The sequence below is a fragment of the Cervus canadensis genome, chromosome 6 (genome assembly GCF_019320065.1).
Source record: "Cervus canadensis isolate Bull #8, Minnesota chromosome 6, ASM1932006v1, whole genome shotgun sequence".
Classification (NCBI taxonomy): domain Eukaryota; kingdom Metazoa; phylum Chordata; class Mammalia; order Artiodactyla; family Cervidae; genus Cervus; species Cervus canadensis.
In genome coordinates, this window is record NC_057391.1 from 38,033,574 (window position 1) to 38,054,316 (window position 20,743).

Here is a 20,743-nt window from a genome sequence, read left to right on the forward strand (position 1 = left end):
AGCATCAGTCCTTTCAATGAATATTCAGGGTTGATTTCCTTTAGGATTGACTGGTTTGATCTCCTTGCTGTCCAAGGGACTCTCAAGAGTCTTCTCCAGCACCAAAAATAGAAAGCATCAATTCTTTGGCATTCAGCCTCCTTTATGGTCCAACTCTCATATCTGTACATTATGGTCCAACTCTCATATCTGTACATGACTATGGGAAAAACTGAAACTTTGACTTTATGGACCTTTGTTGGCAAAGTGATGTCTCTGCTTTTTAATATGCTGTCTAGGTTTGTCATAGCTTTTCTTCCAACGAGCAAGTTTAATTTCATAGCTGCAGTCACTGTCCACAGTGATTTTGGAGCCCAAGAAAATCTGTCACTGTTTCCACTTTTCCCCATCTATTTACCACAAAGTGATGGGACCGGATGCCATGATCTTAGTTTTTCGAATATTGAGTTTTAAGCCAGCTTTTCACTCTCCTCTTTCACCCTCATCAAGAGGTTCTTTAGTTCCTCTGCTTTCTTCCATTAGAATGGTATCATCTTCTTAACTGAGGTTATTGATATTTCTCCCGGCAGTCGTAATTCCAATTTGTGATTCATCCAGCCCAGCATTTCACATAATGTACTCTGCATAAAAATTAAATAAGCAGGGTGATAGTATACAGCCGTGACGTGCTCCTTTCCCAATTTTGAACCAGTCCATTCTAAAGGAGATCAGTCCTAGGTGTTCATTGGAGAGCCTCATGTTGAAGCTGAAACTCCAATACTTTGGCCACCTGGTGCGAAGAGCTGACTCATCTGAAGAGATCCTGATGCTGGGAAAGATTGAGGGCAGGAGGAGAAGCGGACGACAGAGGATGAGATGGTTGGATGGCATCACCGACACAATGGACATGGGTTTGGGTGGACTCCAGGAGTTGGTGATGGACAGGGAGGCCTGGCGTGCTGTGGTTCATGCGGTCGCAAAGAGTTGGACACGACTGAGTGACTGAACTGAACTGATTGTGTCATGTCTGGTTCTAATCGTTGTTTCTTGACCTGCATACAGGTTTCTCAGGAGGCAGGTAAGGTGGTCTGGTATTCATATCTCTTTAATTTTCCACCGTTTGTTGTGATCCACACAGTCAAAGGCTTTAGTGTAGTCAGTGAAGCAGAAGTAGGTGTTTTTCCAGAATTCTCTCGATTTTTCTAAGATCTAAAGGATGCTGGCAATTTGATCTCTGGTTCCTCTGCCTTTTCTAAATCCAGCTTCCATCTGGAAGTTCTTGGTTCATGTACTGTTGAAGCCTAGCTTGAAGGATTTTGAGCCTTACCTTGCTAGCATGTGGTCCCTTCTGGTGGCTCAGATGGTAAAGAATCTGCCTGCAGTGCAGACGACCTGGGTTAAATCCCTGGGTCGGGAAGATCCCTTGGAGAGGGGAATGGCTACCCACTCCAGTGTTCTTGTCTGGAGAATTCCATGGACAGAGGAGCCTGGTGGGCTACAGTCCTTGGCGTCGCAAAGCATCAGACACGACTAAGTGATTAACACTTTTCATACTTTTTGCTAGTATGTGAAATGAGCACAGTTGTATGATAGTTTGAACGTTCTTTCGCATTGCCTTTCTTTGGTATTGGAATGAAAACTGACCTTTTCCAGTCCAGTGGCCATTGCTGAATTTTCCAAATTTGCTGACCTATTAAGAGCAGCACTTGAACAGCAGCATCTTTTAGGATTTTAAATAACTCAGCTGGAATTCCATTACCTCCACTAGCTTTGTTCCTAGTAATGCTTCCTAAAGCCCACTTGACTTTACACTGTAGGCTGTCTGGCTCTCGGTGAGTGACCACACCATTATGGTTACCTGGGTCATTAAGACCTTTTTTGTATAGTTCTTATGTATATTCTTGTCACCTCTTCTTAACTTCTGTTAGGTCCTTATCATTTCTTGCCCATTTCTGGTTTTGATCTTTAGTGTCTTTTTTTGCTTCTTTATTAGGATTTTCATTTGTCTGCTTATGTTGCACATCTGTTCTTACCATAGCCTGCCAGGCTTCTCTGTTCATGGAATTCTCTAGGCAAGAATACTGGAGTGGGTTGCCATTTCCTCCTCCAGGAGATCTTCCCAACCCAGGGGTTGAACCCGAGTCTCCTGCACTGCAGGCAGATTCTTTACCACTGAGCCACCTGGGAAGCCCACGTGCGGTCTACTTTATTTATTAGAATTCTTAGCATGTCAATCATAGTTATAAATTCCCAATCTGGTAATTTCAACATCCCAGTATGATGATTTTGACGGTTGCTCTGTCTTCAAGTTGTGGTTTTTTTTTTTTTTTTTGCCTTTTAGTATGTGTTGTTAATTGTTTATGGCTAGGTGGACAGGATGTGTTAGGTAAAAGGAAGTGCTTTATATAATAGGCTTTTAATAATGTTGTGGTAAGGCATGGATGTGAGGGAGAGGGAAGTGTTCTTTTAGTTATATGATTAGTTCTCAGTTTTTAAATAAGGCTGTGCTTCTGGGCTGTGAACTTCACAGGTGCTTTTCATATCCCTTCTTGCCCCCTTAAGTTGGACAGGATTGGCTGTGGTAGGCTGGAGTTGGGTAAGTTCCCTTTCCCCAGGTCAGTTAGGCTGGGGAAACCCCCAAGTTAGACCACCACCACCAAGTTAGACTCTGGTTAACTCATTTCTCTCTAGAGATTAGGCTTTGTTGTTAAAAGTAACAGAGGCCATCCCTGTGAGCCACCTGCACCCCAGGATTTTTATCATGAGCTGATATTTACTGTGAGATCTTGTCTAGCTCCTAAAGGAAAACTTAGAGAAATATGGGAGTCCCTTATAACTGGGCACCCCTGGAGTTTTAAACTCGGGCTGTCTTACGCTGAGTGTTCAGCAGTTTGTCAGTTACAGTTCAGGTTTCTCTACCCTGGCACTGGTTCCCAAGGTGGGGTCTGTTGTCAGTTACTGCTCCATTAAACCATGGTCCCCTGTGTTTACCTGTCTGTTTCAGCAGTTTGCACTGTCTCTTATGGATTCAAAATAATTATTGATTTTTCAGTCCGTTTAACTCTTTCCTTGTTAGGACCTAGTGGCTGTTTCTAAGCTCCTTATATTTGCTACTGAAAATTTGCCTTATTTCAATGTTAAAATCTAAGTTTGGCAGAAGTACATCCCAGCCCAATACTTGCCAATCAGTCCTTCCAATGAATATTCAGGAGTGATTTCCTTTAGGGTTGACTGGTTTGATCTCTATGCTGTTGAAGGGACTCTCAAGAGTCTTCTCCAGCACCACAGTTTGAAAGCATCAGTTCTTTGGTGTTCAGCCTTTTTTATTGTCCAGCTCTCACATCTGTACACGACTACTGGAAAAACCATAGCTTTGACTGTGTGGACCTTTGTTGGCAAAGTAGTGTCTCTGCTTTTTATTTTATTTTATTTTTAAATAAAAAGTTTTATTGGAGAAAAATAGAACCACCACGTACACAGGGAAAAGAGCACAAAAATTCAACTGATACAGAACTGAAAGTCACAACTACTCAATGTTGTTTGCGATTACTTTACTTTTCAATTTCTTAAATGGCGTCCCTCAGTTTTTTAAATAGTCTTGCCAATTTTTTTCAGCTTAAATAGCATCAAGTTTTCAAAAAATTAAAAGCCTCAGCGAAGGGACCAGCTTTTAAGATAACAAAGGTGACACCAAGAGTCTCCTAATAGGACCAATTCTACAGAAAAATTCCTGAAAAACATAACTACTGAGTCTGGTAGAACAGTAGCTCAGAGACCATCAGGGATTAGTTAGAACACTGACTCAGACGGTCCAGTCTGCAGAGAGGGCAAACAAAAAAGCTGCATTTCCCTGTCAGTTGAGTTCATGTAAGAAAACCAAGGAGGTGCTAAGAAAATACAGGCAATGGCTGCTCAAAATAATTAAGAAGACATTCTAAATACCACATATTATTAGACAACAGTGTGTAAAGTGATGCAATTAGAAAACAGGCAACTTAAAAAAAAAATATGGTCACAGGTCTTTGAGAACTCAAGAAAACAATGGCAAACACAAGAGCTGAAAGTCTCAGCTGAGGGGTGAAAGTGAAAGTGAAGTCACTCAGTCATATCCAACTCTTTGCGACCCTGTGGACTGTAGCCCACCAGGCTCCTCTGTCCATGGGATTCTCCAGGCAAGAATACTGGAGTGGGTTGCCAGTTCCTTCTCCAGGTGTCTCTGCTTTTTAATACACTGTCTAGATTTGTCATAGCTTTTCTTCTAAGGAGCAAGCGTCTTTTAAGTTCATGGCAGCAGTCACTGTCAGCAATGATTTTGGAGCCCAAGAAAATAAAATCTGTCACTGTTTCCCCATCTAAATCTTAAGATTCTGATCTTAAGAGTTAAGAAAATGGTTCAGATTTATGAATGCATAAATATCTGTTACTGAAGAGGAAAAAAACAACTTGATGTGCATGTTCCAAGAAATAGCATTATCTTCTACCTGAAAATGGTATTTAGCTATATGCAGACTTTGTCTTCAGATGCTTGATTTGGGAGCTGAGATTATTTTGAGGCAGGGCTTGTGGTGAGAACTCTTAGGATTTACTCTCTCAGTGACTTTAATATATAACATAGAGCAGTGTTAATTATATCAATCATGTTGTGCATTGTAAACCTAGTACTTACTTACTTTATAATGGAAGTTTATACTTTTCCACCGCCATCATAGTTTCCCTTTCCCCTGCCTGCAGTAACCACAAATCTGATCTCTTTTTCTGAGTGTATATTGAAGTATAATCAACCTACAGTATTGTTCATTCTGGTGTGTAGCATAGGGTGGTTTGGTATTTGTGTACATTACAAAGTGATCACCATGATAAATCTGTTAATCATTTGTCATAATGTAATTTTACATTTTGTATATATTGCATTAATAGTGTATTAATATGTATTACGTTATTATTGGCAGTATTTCCTGCACTGTATGTTTTATTCTTGTGACTCATTTACTTTGTGACTAGAAGTTTGTACCTCTTAATTTTCCTCACCTATTTCATTTATTACTTTTACCTCTCCTCTGGTAGCCATCTAGTTCTCTAAATCTATGACTCTTGTTTCCATTTTGTTATTTTTGTTCATTTCTTTCTCTCTTTTTTTTAAGATTCCACATATAAGTGAAATCATAAAATATTTGTCTTTTTATGTCTGACTTTTTCACTTGGCACAATATCCTCTACGTCCATCCATGTTGTTGCAAATGGCAAGATTTCATTCTTTTTTTTGTGTGTGTGGCTAGTATTCATCTATTATCTTTTTTATCCATTCACCTATTGATGGACACTTAGATTGTTTCCATATCTTAGTTATTGTGAGTAATGCTGCTGTGAACATAGATGTGCATGTCTTTTTTTTTTTTTTTGCATATGTCTTTTTGAATTAGTGTTTTAGTTTCTTTGAAAAAGTACCCAGAAGTTGAATTGCTTGGCAGTTGCTATGGCAGTTTTATCTTTAATTTCATGAAGAACCTCAATACTATTTTCCATAGTGGCTGCACCAGCTTACATACCCACCAACAATGCCTGAGGGTTCCCTTTTCTCCACATTCTCTCCAGCATATCTGTTGTCTTTTTGATAATACCATTTTGACAGGTGAAGTGATAGCTCATTGTCTGTCTCTCTCTTTAGTCGCTAAGTTGTGTCCAAGTCTTGTGACCCCATGGACTCTAGCCTGCCAGGCTCCTCTGTCCTTGGTATTCTCCAGGGAAGAATACTGGAGTGGGCTGTCATTTCCTTCTCCAGGGGATCTTCCCGATGTGGGAATTGAACGTGGGTCTCCTGAATTGCAGACAAATTCTTTACCCTCTGAGCTTTGAGGGAAGCTCTTAGCTCATTGTGGTTTTATTTTTTTATGGTTGCACTGGGTCTTTGTTGCTGTACGATGGCTTTCTCTAGTTGCAGTGAGTGGGGGTTACCCTCTCATTGTGGTGCACAGGCTTTTCATTGCTATGCCTTCTCTTGCAGAGCTATAGCCCTAGGGCGCGTGGGCCTTCAGTAGTTGTCTCACGCAAACTCGGTAGTTGTGGCACATGGGTTTAGCTGTTCTGCGGCCTGTGGACTCTTCTGGGAACAGGCATTGAACCTGTGTCCCCTGCATTGGCAAGTAGATTCTTAACCACTGGACCAACAGAGAAGTCCTCATTATGGTTTCGATTTGCATTTCCCTGCTGATGAGTGATGATGAGCATCTTCTCATGTACCTGTTGCCCATTTGTATGTCTTTTCTGGAGAAATGTCTCTTTAGGTTCTCTGTCCATTTCATGATAAGATTTTTTTTTTTTTATGTTAAATGGATTTTTATATATTTTGTATGTGAACACTTTGTTAGATAATTGTTTGCATATATCTTCATTCAGTAGGCAGCCTTTTCTTTTGTTCGTGTTTTCTTTCCTTGTGCACAAGCTTTTTAGTTTGGTTATTCCCATTTGTCTGTTTTTGTTTTCCTTGCCTTAGGAGACATACTCAAAATATTGCTAAGACTGATAAAAGCATTGTTAATACTACTTATAATTTTCTTCTAGGAGTTTTATGATGTCAAGTCTTACTTTTAAGTCTTCAATCCACTTTGAGTTTATTTTTGTATATCATGTGAAAAAGTAGTCCAGTTTGATTTTTTTGCATGTAATTGTCTAGTTTTCCCAACACTATTTATTGAGAAGGCTGTCTTTTTCTCATTGTATATTCTTATCTCCTGTGTTGTAGATTAAATGTCCATGTAAGTGTGGGTTCATTTCTGGGCTGTTCTGTTTCATCCATCTGTGTCTACTTTTGTGCAAGTATTATATATATATTTTTTTGGTGACTATAGCTTTGTAGTCTGTTTGATATCAGGGAGCATGGTACCTCTAATTTATTCTTCTTTCTCAGTATTGTTTTGGGTAGTTAGGCTCTTTTGGATTTTCATACAAATTTATTCTTCCAGTCTGTGAGCACAGTATATATTTTCATCTCTTGTTGTCTCAGTGCTTTCATCATTGTCTTAACAGTTTTCTGAGTAGAGATCTTTTACTTCCTAGATTTATTCCTGGGTATCTTATTTCTTTTTGATGCAGTTGTAAATGAGATTGATTCCTTAGTTTCTCTTTCTGATAGCATGTTGTTAGTGTATAGAAGTGCAACAGATTTCTGCGTTTTAATTTTGTATCCTGCAGCTTAACAGAATCATTCATTTGTTCTAATAGTTTTTTGGTGGTGTCTTTTGGATTTTCTGTATATAGCATTAGTATGTCACCTACAAACAGTGAGTTTTACTTCCTGCCCAGTTTGGACTCCCCCCCCCCCCTTTTTTTCCTTCTTTTAGTCACTTAATATTGGAAGTCCCAGCCAAAGTAATCAGATAGAAAAGTGGTGACAGTGGGCATCTTGTCTTGTTCCTAATCTTAGAGGCAGTGCTTTCAGCTTTTCACCATTGAGTATGGTGTTGGCTGTGTGTTTGTCATAATGGCCTTTATTATGTTGAGTTATGTTCCTTCTATACCTACTTTGTTGATAGGTTTTATGATAAATGGACTTTGAATTTTATCAAAAGTTTTTTCTGCATTTATTGAGATGATGTGATTTTTATTCTTCAATTTGGTAACATGGTGTTGCCAGATTGATTTGTGGATAGAACCATCTTTGCATCTCTGGGATAAAATCCTACTTCATCAAGGCTTATGATACTTTTAATGTATTGTTGAATATGTTTTGCTCATATTTTGTTGAGGATTTTTTCATTTATGTTCATAAGTGATACTGGTCTGTAGTTTTGTTTTTTTTTTAAACAGTCCAGGTCTTTATTTTTACACCCATCAGGCCATGAATTGGAGAAGGCAATGGCACCCTACTCCAGTACTCTTGCCTGGAAAATCCCATGGATGGAGGAGCCTGGTAGGCTGTAGTCCATGGGGTCGCTAAGAGTCAGCACGACTGAGTGACTTCACTTTCACTTTTCAGTTTCATGCATTGGAGAAGGAAATGGCAACCCACTCCAGTATTCTTGCCTGGAGAATCCCAGGGACAGGGGAGCCTGGTGGGCTGCCGTCTATGGGGTTGCACAGAGTTGGACGCGACTGAAGCGATTTAGCAGCAGGCCATGAATTCATAGGGAATGGGCTCCAACGGTTCAGGTTCCTTTCCATTGGTCCTCATGAAGTGTGCTTCTCTGGGTGGAGCAGGCTGGTGCTTCAGCTGAACCCAAGTCCCTTTCTCTTTGGCTTCCTTCTTTTTCTGATCATTTTCCTTCACATGTTTCAGGAAGCTGTCTCGGCTCAAGAGTGCTTAATATGCTCAATACGCACATTAATTCTCTTGGCAAGAATCTTACCTTTAACTTGTTTGTTTTACAATGATGCCAGTAGCATGCTGGATAACATTGTAGACTCTGTTACCATGCCATGATAACATTTGTGGGGCATTCCTTTTTGAATAGTACCCATTCCCTTCACATCTACAATATCACCCTTCTTGTAGATTCACATGTATGTGGCCAAAGGAACATTCCATGTTTTCTAAAGTCCTAGAGAACATGTAGTGGGTGCCCCTCTTCTTTCCTTTTGTGTTGGTCATTTTGGCGAATTACTGGAAGATGGTGGTTCTGGCCGAAAAGCGGTTGGTAGTTTTTTTTTTTTTTGGAGGTGGTGATGTCTTTGATTTTGGTATCAGGGTAATGCTGATGTAGTAGAAGTTCAGATGCATTCTTTGCTCATAGATGTTTTGGAATGTTTTGAGAGAAATAGTTGTTAATTGTCTAAATGTTTGGTAGGATTCACCTGTGAAGCCATCTGGTCGTGCACTTTAATTTCTTGGGAGTCTTCTAAATCACTGATTCAGTTTTATCATTGTCACAGTAAGTCCCCTACATACAAACCAGTGAGTTATAAACTTTCAAAGATGCATGTGTGTGTTCTTTCAGTATCTGATGTGAGTGAAGTTGCAGCTTACCCTCGATCTTCTATTGCTGAAAATCTTTCAGCTCTGCCATCTTATACCTCCTTCCCTCTTCTAGACAGTAACTCTTCTTGCCTGTTCACTTGATGCTAGCCCCTGTATGCCAGCTGTTTTACTGTACTACTGTACTTTTCAAGGTACTGTACTATAACATTCAGACAGTTTTACTTTTTTGTTTTTTAATGTATTCAGTTCAGTCGCTCAGTTGTGTCTGACTCTTTGCGACCCCATGGACTGTATAGCTATGCCAGGCTTCCCTGTCCATCACTAGCTCCCGAAGCTTGCTTAAACTCATGTCCATAGAGTTGGTTATGCCATCCAACCATCTCATCCTCTGTTGTCCCCTTCTCCTCCTACCCTCAATCTTTCCCAGCATTAGGGTCTTTTCAAATGACTCAGTTCTTCGCATCAGGTGGCCAAAGTATTGGAGCTTCAGCTTCAGCATCAGTCCTTCCAATGAATAATCAGGACTGGTTTCCTTTAGGATTGACTGATTTGATCTTCTTGCAGTCAAAGGGACTCTCAACAGTCTTCTCCAACACCACAGTTCGAAAGCATCAATTCTTCAGCCCTCAACTTTCTTTGTAGTCCAACTCTTACATCCATACATAATTACTGAGAAAACCAAGTTTTGATTAGATGGATCTTTGTCAGCAAAGGAATGTCTCTGCTTTTTAATATGCTGTCTAGGTTTGTCATTGCTTTTCTTTCAAGGAGCAAGCGTCGTTTGACTTCATGGCTGCAGTCACCATCTGTAGTGATTTTGGAGCTCAAGAAAATAAAGTCTATCACTGTTTCCATTGTTTCCCCATCTGTTTGCCGTTAAGTGATGGGACATGAAAAGTATTATAAACCTATTATAGTACAGTACTATACAACCAGTTGTATTAGTTGGATACCTAGGCTAGTTTTGTTGCATGAATTGGACTTATGAACATGCTCTTAGAGCAGAACTGGTTTGTATGTAGGGGACTTACTGTAATTGGTCTCTGTTTATATTTCTTCCTGATTCAGTCTTGGGAGGTTGTACTAGGTGATTATTTCTAGAAGATTATCCAGTTCTCCTAGGTTGCCCATTTTATTGGCATATAATTGTGTTATGTAATCTCTTTATGATCCTTTATATTTCTCTGGTGTCAGGTATTACTTCTCTCATTTTTATTTTTTTGGATCCTCTCTTTTTCTTGATGAGTCTGGCTAAGGGTTTGTTGATTAGGTTTATCTTTTCAAAGAATCAGCTCTTCGTTTCCATCCTTATTTTTTCAGAAAGGAAATTGCGTATTTCATGTACGTTGTGTATTGTACAATGTATGGAAATATAACTGGCCCTTTATATTGATTTTGTATCCTGTAGCCTTGCTGAATTTGTTAACTGGCTCTCTCTATGTGTGTGTGTGTATTATTAAGAATTTTTTGCATATAAGATCATGTCATCTACACTAGAGATACCTTTACTTTTTCTTTCCCAATTTGAATTGGTATTATTTTTTTCTTATCTAATTGTTTTAGTTAGAACTTGCAGTACTTTGCTAAATAGACATGGTGAAAGTGGGAGCATTTTGGTTTTAATTGGCACTTTTTCAAGTGCATTTTCATAATTTCCTCAGAAGGGATGTATGGGATGTAGAATTTTAGAATGTTTAAATAAAATAACTTCGGAGGAAGGTAGTAATCTCCTTTACCGCTCAACAATTTTCTTCTTACTTGTTGAATAATAGCTTTATTAGTATTTTTAATAGCTTTCTTATGCCCTCATACTTTATAAGTATTTTGGTTGAAGGTAGAATTCTTCCCTGAAAATGTGTTTTCAGGTTCCAGTTTTCTGTTGAGAAGTTTGATTCCTGGTGGTTTGTCGGCTCTTAAGATCTTCTGTTAATCTCTTATGTTATGAAATTTCACAATGATGAGCCTCTGTATTGGTGTGGTTCTTCTCATCATTGTGAGAAAACATTTTTTTTTAAACAAGAAATTCATGTTCTTTAGTCCTAGGAACATTGAAGTATATTTCTCTGAAAACATTTTCACTTTCATTTTTTTTTTAAACCTTGATAGTTGACATATTGATTATCTTATATAATCAGTCTTTTCTTTTTGCTCTGTGTTATATGAGATTTCCTTGATTTAGCTTCTAACTTGCTGATGTTTTTATTATAGATATCATATTTCAGTTTCCAGGAGCTCTTTTGTTTTCCACTCTACATTCCCTTTTCCAATAGTTTTCTTTTTCCTGTTACTCTAATTACCAGTTTCATGGGAGGCATTATGTTATGGGTTTATCTGATGTGCATCTTTATATTTCTTAGTATCTGTTAAGTTAAATGACATAATATTGTCTATTTGTCTGTCTTGTGCATTGATTTATGAATTCCTTGAATGTGTGGACTGTGCTTTATTTATTTTGGCAAATCCTTGTGCCCCACAAAATGCATCTGGCACATTATAGGAGCTCAGTAAGTGTTGCTTGAATGAATTTATCCATAGCACTAACAAGCTTTTTTAGTGTGTTTCAGAATGGCTGGTATACATCATATTTGTTACATTGATTGTGTATGCCAACAAAAAAGTAATTCTTTAGATTAATTGACGTGTACAAATCAGTTGTTTTGCTGTATTGTTGATTAGATAATCTTGTAGCAAATTTTTTTGTATGGCACCTTCTTAAAAGTATGAAACTTCAGGATTGTGTACAAAATCCTTCTGCCAAGGAAAAAATTCACGCTTTATGTATAAAGGTTTTATTGGAAGATAAGGAGAGATTCTTTCTGACAACTTTTGTAATTTACCAGATTTAATATCCTGGGAAGATGTGAAAGCAATTATTTTGGTAGCAACTAAGATTTAGCGTCACAAGGTTCTTCGTTACTGCAAACATAATTGAAGTCATATGGCTAAATGAAAAAAAGATAGAGATTATTTACTGCATGTTGGAAGTTCATTCTGTGGAATATGAAGATAATGAAAGAACTGTCATTAAGTGTGAATCCTAAGTTACTTGATAGAGAATGACATTTATGTGTATAAGTATACATAAAAACTGAGATTAATAGGGAAAGGGCAAAAGAGACATCATTGTTTGCCTAACCTTTAAAAACAGGTAAAGTAGGGAATTCCTTGACAGTTGAGTGGTTAGGACTCCATGCTTCCACCTCTGAGGGCCTGGATTCAATCCCTGGTTGGGGAACTGAGATCCCACAAGCTGTGCAGTGTGGTCAAAAAATAAAAAAATAGGTAAATGGGATTGTGGTGATGGCAAAACTATAGTAAAAGTAAGTGAGTTGTCACATAAAATGGGTGGGATTTATGTCAGGTAACTTACATAATCAAGCCATTAAAAAAAAACCAGATAAAGAAATAGCTGTTTTCTCCAGTTAAGTGAAAATTTTGAAAGGGGGAAGCTATTTTAGCTTTTACGTTTAAATCTAGCCTGTCTTGGCTTACTTTTTGTGTATGGCATGAAGTTGGGGGTCAAGGCTCATATTTTTCCATGCAGATACCTATGTGTTCTAACATTATATTGAAAATATTCCTCATTAAAATGCACTGGTGTCTTGGAAAATGAAGTGACTATATATATGAGTGAGTCTGTTTTTGAACTATTTCTATTCCATTTTTTGGTCTGTTCTTTTGCCAATAGTATACAGTCTTGATGACACTATAATAAATGTTTGGTAGTGTAAACTTCAAAAGTACCATAGTATGTAGAAATACAGTTGATTTTTGTACCTTGATCTTGTATTTGATGACCTTGCTGAATTCACTTATTGGTTTGTAGTGTTTAGGATTTTCTGCATACACAATTACGATGTCTGTGAAGTGGTGTCTGTGAACAAAGTTAGTTTTACTTCTTCCTTTACAGTCTTTATTATTATTCTCTTTCTTTCTTACCTTACTGCACAGTTTAACTTCCAGTACTCTGTTGAAACTAAATTTTGAGAATGGTCATTCATGTGTCCTAATTTTAGAGAAAATCATTCAGTATTTTTTAATTGGCTGTTACCCTGTTGGCTTTAGCTGTTTTTGTAATGCTCTGTACCACATTGAGAAGTTTCCTTCCAGTCTAATTTCTTAAGTGTTGTTAAGAATGAATGTTGAATATTTATCAGATGACTTTCTTGTATCTGTTAGGTAGTTAGAATAGGGAAAAGGAGTCCAAAATGGCGGTGGCTAAAAGACAAGGAAGGGAAAAGCCGAGAAAATAGAACAGAGGAAGGTCAAAGGAAGGTCCGAGGACCGGAGTGAGGACTTCAGGTAGAACAGCGCTCCTGCCTAAGCCCAATTTGCATAGGGCAGGCCCAGGGGGAAGAAAAAAACATAAAAAGAGGAGCCAAAGGGCTCTCACTCTCTCTCCCCCACGAGTGCGTACCCTCTTTCTCTCTACCCGTGCCCCCCCCCCCCCCAACCCCGCGCGCTGGCGCGCTCCTCCTCTCTCTTCTCTTCTTCGAGGATGAATTCTCCTGCTATCTTCTAAATAAAATAGAGCTGTAACACTGATTTCTCTAAGAGCTATAACACGCTCCGTTCGAGACCTGAGAGCTATAACACGGTCTGTCCAAGACCCAACAGCTGTGAGGCTCCGGGGGCTCTAATACTCCTCACTCCAAATCTTTGTTGTGACGAGACAAAAGAACCGAGGAGCATACACTTGGCTGACATATCCATTGAGATTTTGTTTTTCTCCCTGTTCTTTGTTAATATGGATAGTTAATTTCTTTTCTTTTTTTTTTAAATGGTGGGGTGGCGGCTCTTGTGGGAATGAGGGCTAGAAATGTTCTAACATCTTTGCATTCCTGGGATAAATACTACTTGGTTTAAAGAACATTGTTTTTAATATTGGATTCAATTTACTGATATTTCACTGAGGATTTTCCTCTGAATTCACGAAGGATATTTTTATTTCTGATACTTTGTATTCAGGGATTTGTTTTCTTCAAAGTTGTAAAGTGTTGGATTCTCCAGTATTTTCTGAGTTTGTGCAAGATTGGAATTTTTTCACTATGTGTTTGCTAGATTTGAGGGAAGCCAAGGAGTTTTTCTTTGTTGGCAGGTTTCAACTCAAATTCAATTTCTCTGTTCTCTATTTCATTGAACTGTTTCCTCTTAGCACTTGTTCCTTCTTTCTGCTTGCTTTTGTTTTTATTATTTATTTATTTGACTGCTCTGGGTCTTAGTTGTGGCATGCAGGATCTAGTTCCCTGAACAGGGATTGAACCAAGCCCCCCTGCATTGGAAGTCTAGAGTGTTAGCCACTGGACCACTAGGGAGTTCCCTTGCTTTTGTTTTAATTTGCCTACTTCAGTTCAGTGGTTGGCAGACTTAAGACCTGTGGACCACACCTAGCCTGCCATTTTTTTGGTTGTGGTGTTATGGCCTGCAAACTAAAAATATGGTTATTATATTTTTTAATGATTGTGAGGGAAAAACAAATAAGAGATTATCACATGAAAATTATATAAAATTCATATGTCAGTGTCCATTTGTTGGGGCACAACTATGTTCATTTGTTTATGTATTATCTTGTGGCTTCTTCTATGCTACAGCGGTAGAGTTGAGTAAAGGTTATACAGACTTCAGAGACTAAAATTTTTATATCTAGCCCTTTATAAACAGTTTATCAATCCCCAAGATACTGATTTTTTTTGAAAAATTTATTTGGCTGTGCACAGCATTTCATTTTGGTATTTTCTGTCATCTGTTCTGGTATTTTCTGTCATCTATTCTTTGATTATCTTCCCCTGTTTTCATTTGGATTGAATTAAAAAAAATTCCATCCACATGGTCTGTTGGTTTTTTTTAGCTACACCTCTTAAGTTTTTTTTTTTTTTTAGTGTTTATATTAGTCTGCTTAGGTTGACATAATAAAATACCATAGACTGAGTGACTTAAACAATGAAAATTTATTTTTTCATGTTTCTGGAGTCTAGAAAGTCCAAGTAATGGTTTTGATAAGGTTCAGTTTTGTTGGGAGCTCTTATCCTGACCTGTAGACAGCTGCTTTCTAGCCTTTTCCTCATGTAGAAAAGAGAGAGGTGACCTATATGACCTCATTTAACTTTAATTACTTCCTCAAGACCCTATCTCTGTGTACAGTCACTTGAGGGTTAGGGCTTCAGTTTATGAATTTGGGAGGGGACACAGTGCATTCTGTAGCAGTGGTTATGGAGATAAGTATGTCCATTCTTAATTTATCAAGTAGAATCAGATTAATATTATAACAGTTCATGACCAGCTAATGTCTTTGTTGTTCATGTCCTTAGATATATGTTATAAACCCCCCCAGATATTGTTACTTTATTTGCTTTGAATAGTCATTTAAATAAATGTAGGAAAAATAGTCTTTTATATTTAGTGACATGTTTATTTTTTCTGGATCTTTTCATTCATTCCTGGATTCATTTTCATACTAGTTCATTTCCTATCAGTCTGAAGAACTTCCTTTAGTATTTTTTTAAAACTTGGTTAAAAAAAAAAAAGATGTAGTTCACTGCTATATAAATCACCCTTTAAAAGTGTTAAGTTCAGTGACTTTTATATATTTACAAAATTGTATAGCCATGACTAGAGTCATGTTAAGAACATTTCATCACCACAAAGAAAGAAACCCTGTGTCCTTGACTGATCACTCCTCATTTTCCTTCAGCTGCTGTTCCACCACATCCAACCATATGCAGCCACCAGTCTCTCTCTTGTCTCTGGATTTGCCCATTCCGGATATTACATATAAATGGGATCATGTAATATGTGGTCTGTTGTGCCTTGCTTAGCATAAAGTTTTTAAGGTTCATGTTGTAGCATGTATCTGTACTTAATTTCTTTTGTTACTGAATTATATTCTGTTATGTGGATATACTACATTTTATTTATCCATTTATTAGTTGATAGACATTAGGCTTTTTCTTTTTGACTATTATGAATAACATTGCCATGGACATTTGTGAAGTGTTTGTGTTGAATAAGTTTTGGTTGTTGATAAGCCCATTCTTCCCTCACTAAGTTGTCTTGGCATCCATGAATTGAATTCAGTTGAAAATCAATTGAGGAACTTTCCTGGTGGTCTAGTGGTTAAAATTCCTCACTCTCAATGGGGCACTGGTTCCATCCCTGGTGTGAGAACTAAAATCCTACATGGCGCATGCTGTGGCCTTTAAAAAAGAAAAGAAAAAATCAGTTGTTACAAATGTGGGCATTTATCATTGGACTCTTAAGTTCTGTTCAGTTGAATGGTATGTTTAGCTTTTCAAATGACTCATTGGAAAAGACCCTGATGCTGGGAAAGATTGAGGGCAGGAGGAGAAGGGGACGACAGAGGATGAGATGGTTGGATGGCATCACCGACTCGATGGACATGGGTTTGGGTGGACTCCGGGAGTTGGTGATGGACAGGGAGGCCTGGCGTGCTGTGGTTCATGCTGTCACAGAGAGTCAGACACGACTGGGTGACTGAACTGAACTGAATGTTTAGCTTTATGCTGAGTACGGTAGCTTTATATAAGTTTTGAAATTGGGAAGTATGTGTCCCCATTTGTTTCTGTTTTTCAAGATACTTTGAGTTATTTCAGGGTCCCTTGCATTTCCATGTGAATTATATAAGATCAGCTTATCTCTTTTACAAAAATCTCAGGTGGGGCGTTGATAGGGATTGTGTTGAATCTGCATTTCACTTTTGGGGAGTATTGCTGTCTCACCACTACTAAGTAAGTTGTCTTAAGTTATGTAACTGTGGAGTATTTATCCTCTTTTTAAAGGCTGGCTTTAATTTTGTTTTTTCCCCCAACAGTTTTGTAGTTTTCTATGTAGAAGTCTTAGTATTTTGGTTCAGTTTATTAAGTAGTTTATTGTTGATCTATTGTAAATAGGGTTGTCTTCTCAATTTCATTTTTGATGTTTGTTCCTAGTGTGTAGAAAGAAATACAGTTATTTTGGTATGTGTTGATCTTGGATCCTGCGATCTTGTCAAACTCATTTATTCCCTTAGTTTTCTTTTTGTGTGTGTGTGTGTGGATTTCTTAGGATTTTCTGTTTTATATCCACAGAGTTTAGTATCTACGGGGAGTTCTGGAACCAGTCTCCCTCAGATACTGGGGGTGACTGTATGCAAGATCATGTCATCCACAAATAGAGGTTTTTTTTTTTTTTAAACTTCTTTTTCAATCTGGATGTCTTTTATTTCTTTTTCTTGCCTGATCACCCTGGCAGAACCTCTAGTATGGTGGTGGTGGTTTAGTTGTTAAGTTGTGTCCTACTCTTGCAACTCTGTGGACTGTAACTCACCAGGCTCCTCTGTCCATGGTGTTTCCCAGACAGGAATACTGGAGTGGGTTGCTATTCCCTTCTCCAGGGGCTCTTTCGGACCCAGGGATTGAAATCAGGTCTTCTGCATTGCAGGTAGATTCTTTACCACTGAGCCACCAGGGAAGCCTGAACCTCTAGTATAATTACATAATTAGAAGTGTTGAGAACTAATATCCTTGTGTTGTTTTGGTCTAAGGAGGTAGTATTTTTTGTGACATGTGAATTCTTTCAGATGTCTGAAAATGTCTTTAGTTTTGAAGGCTTCTTTTAAACCTACAACATCACATTGACTCTTTAAATGCTTTATGATGGGTGTCATTCCATTGTCTTCTGTTTTACATTGTTTCCCACGAGTAGTCAGTCTGTTGTTACCATCCTTTTTCCTCTAGCCTGTTCTTTTTTCCTTCCCTTGTAAGGTTTTTCTCTTCATCTTTTTTTCAGCTGCTTGATCTTTATGTGCTTAGGTATGACTTTTTTTTGATGTTGCTGAGCTTCTTGGACCTGTGGATGAAAATCTTTCACTTTGGGAATATTTTTGTTCAATTTCTCTTCCAATGTTTCTCCTTTCTTTCTCCTGCCATTTTGGAGGTGCTGCTACCACTGTGTTAGATCATTAGATGTGTCCCACAGGTCTCTGACACTTTTTGTTTTTTTCTCTATCCTTCAGTCTAGGTCCCCAACCCCTGAGCCACGGACCAGAAAAATTATCTTCATGGAACAGGTCCCTGGTGCCAGAAAAGTTGGGGACCACAAGTCAAGATGATATACTTTAATAAATTTCTGCTCACTTCAGTTTCTGAATGATTTACTTTAATAATCTTAGCTCACCTCAGTTTTAAGGGTCGGATTGAACTCTTCTTTCAGACAGGGCCCTGGAATCTTAAGTGCTGTGACACTAAGTTTCTGTTTTTAGGCCAAGTTTCTGCATCACTGGAAATTCTGCAGAAGTCCCCTAGAGGATAATTGATGGTAGCAAGACTTGTTTTCTGTTGAGGTCAGGTTTTAGTCTGCCCATACTCAGGTATTAAAAGTTTAGTTTCTCTGTGTTCCAGCAAAGATTCTTTGCCTATAGCATCCTTTTTCTGTCCTTATTTGTACTTCAACCAATGTAAATGCCTTGTAGGGTTGAAAGCACTAGCAGTCTGTGGTCACTTAGAGATGGCTGGTCCCTCTCTGGAATTCAGTTTATTTAGACTTATTTTGTACCCAGAGGTATTCAGAGGCTTTAAAGAAAGAATAGAATTTTAAATTTATTTAGTGTTTTGTCACTGTATGTTCTTTGTGAACTTCTATATTCTAACTGGAAGTCCTTTATTGAAGAATTTTTGAGTGAGGTCAAGATCTCAAAAGTCAGTTTTTCAAGGGGCAAATAGCTACACATTGATTTAGTTGCTGCTTTTGCATATTTGAGGTAAATGAAAGATAAAGTGACTTTAATTGGGTTAGTGAGTTGTGCTAACATGTTCTCAAGATACATTGGTATAGTTTATATGTGTTCAGTGATGAATTAGGCAAAGTGGGAAACTAAAAAGTTGATTTTAATTTTGATGAAGTATAAATACTGAAGTCTGGACAGATTATATATCCTTGCCTTCATCCACCTCCATCCTACCCTCCTCTTTTATTTTGGAAGAACTAATGCTGGATTGTTTACATTGAAAGTGACTTTTTCAGTTTTCAATTTGAAAAATCACCTGGCAGCAACATTGTGACTGCAGTGGGAAAACTATTAGCTAGTACATTTTAAAATGGCTAAAATGTTACATTTTATGTTGTATGAATTTTATCTCAATTAAAAAAAATCAGTGGGCTGTTTGAAAGGCCCTTTCTGATGTTTATTTAAATTTTTAATCATAATGGATGTTTGTTTGCTTTTATTGGCAGTTGTTTGTTAGTCTGTAGATTTCAAGAGTTTGATTTTGTATCAGTGCCAGCTAACTTTCAAAACTGAATTCATCTGAAGAATACTGTTAGGTTTGATCTTAGCCAAAAGGCTGAGAAACGATGAAGAACACTATTAAAAAAATAAGTGTTACAACATATCTTGCTTTTTGATTTAGTCATGAGAGTTATTTATTAAAACTTTACCCTTTATTTTATATATTTTTCACGAGAAATTGATGGAATATGTAAAAGTGTGATGTTGGTAAACTGTTGAGAAGCTTGTTATGTTATACAGAGTTTTTTTTTTTTAAATGAATGGCTCTTGAAATCTGATGTGATTTTACTTGGTTTTCAACAATCTCTTTTTCCACCTTTCCCTTCCTGAGTCTTATTTATGGATGATTCTGTCCTTTTTAATCCTCCCTACCCTGTCTCTCCAGCCTTGGCAACAGTTTTGAAGATGGCTCCCATGTAACGTCACCATTAAACCCAAATGAAAACTTCAATGTTGTCATTAAAGAAGAGCCTCTGGATGATTATGAATATGAACTTGGTGAGTGCCCAGAAGGGGTCACTGTGAAACAGGAAGAGACAGATGAGGAAACAGATGTATACTCAAACAGTGATGATGATCCTATACTAGAGAAACAGCTGAAGAGGCACAATAAAGCTGATAACCTAGAAGCTGACCATCCATCTTCTAAATGGCAACCAAATAGCCCATCAGGTGTTGCTAAAGCTAAAATGTTCAAATTAGACGCTGGAAAGATGCCAGTAGTCTATCTGGAGCCCTGTGCTGTCACCAAAAGCACAGTGAAGGTTTCTGAGCTCCCTGACAACATGCTTTCCACATCTTGGCAGGATAGATCTTCTCTGTTGACAGAATTAGACTATTTGCCTGCGTACATTGAAAATTCTAATGAGACTGGCTTCGGCTTAGGCAGAGAATCAGAAAATGATCTTGGAAGCCATTCACCAGATACCAGAGTGGTACAAAAATATCCCTCACTTAAAGAAGCTGAGTGGAAATACCCTGATATATCTGGCAGTGTTAACACAGAAAAACTACTTGATGGTTCAAAGAGTTCAGTTGAGGACTCGTTTTTAGGAAAAGAGGACTTGGGCAGAAAGAAAACTATGCTTAAGATTTCAGCGGCTCCCAGAATTGTGAATGCTAATCAGAATGCCCCTCCAAATGTCCCTGGAAAAAGAGGAAGGCCACGAAAACTGAAACTGTCTAAGGCAGGGCGGCCACCTAAAAACACAGGAAGATCTTTAACTTCTACAAAGAACACTCTTACGGGCCCTGGGAGTACCTTTCCAGATGTGAAACCTGATCTGGAAGATGTAGATGGTGTTCTCTTTGTTTCCTTTGAATCAAAGGTAAGATTGTCATTTTCAGCTTTCTTTCTAAGGCCAAGTAATCATCATTAAGTTGTATACTAGCTGCTAGTTATCTTAGAATGTGGTTACTGTGAATGCATCCATTATATGAGGTTGTGTGCATGGGAAGGGGAGTATCTCCAAAATATTGGGTTAGCAGTATTAACCCAGCGCTTCAACTAGATTATTTTTCTTTTAGAGTTTTAGAGAAACCTGGTCTTTCTAAATTGACTACACAGAGGT

At 38.0% G+C, this 20,743-nt stretch overlaps 1 protein-coding gene across 13 annotated transcripts in view; it reads left to right on the forward strand.

The window, feature by feature from the left end:
- Window positions 1-20,743, forward strand: part of MGA (MAX dimerization protein MGA) — a 145,423-nt gene that overhangs the window by 59,985 nt on the left and 64,695 nt on the right. For all 13 annotated transcript variants that reach the window (XM_043471546.1, XM_043471535.1, XM_043471536.1 and 10 more), the window contains one exon: window positions 19,558-20,500. In XM_043471546.1, the coding sequence (XP_043327481.1) occupies window positions 19,862-20,500 (639 nt within the window). In that variant the 5' untranslated portion in view covers window positions 19,558-19,861. The remainder of the gene's footprint in view (window positions 1-19,557; window positions 20,501-20,743) is intronic.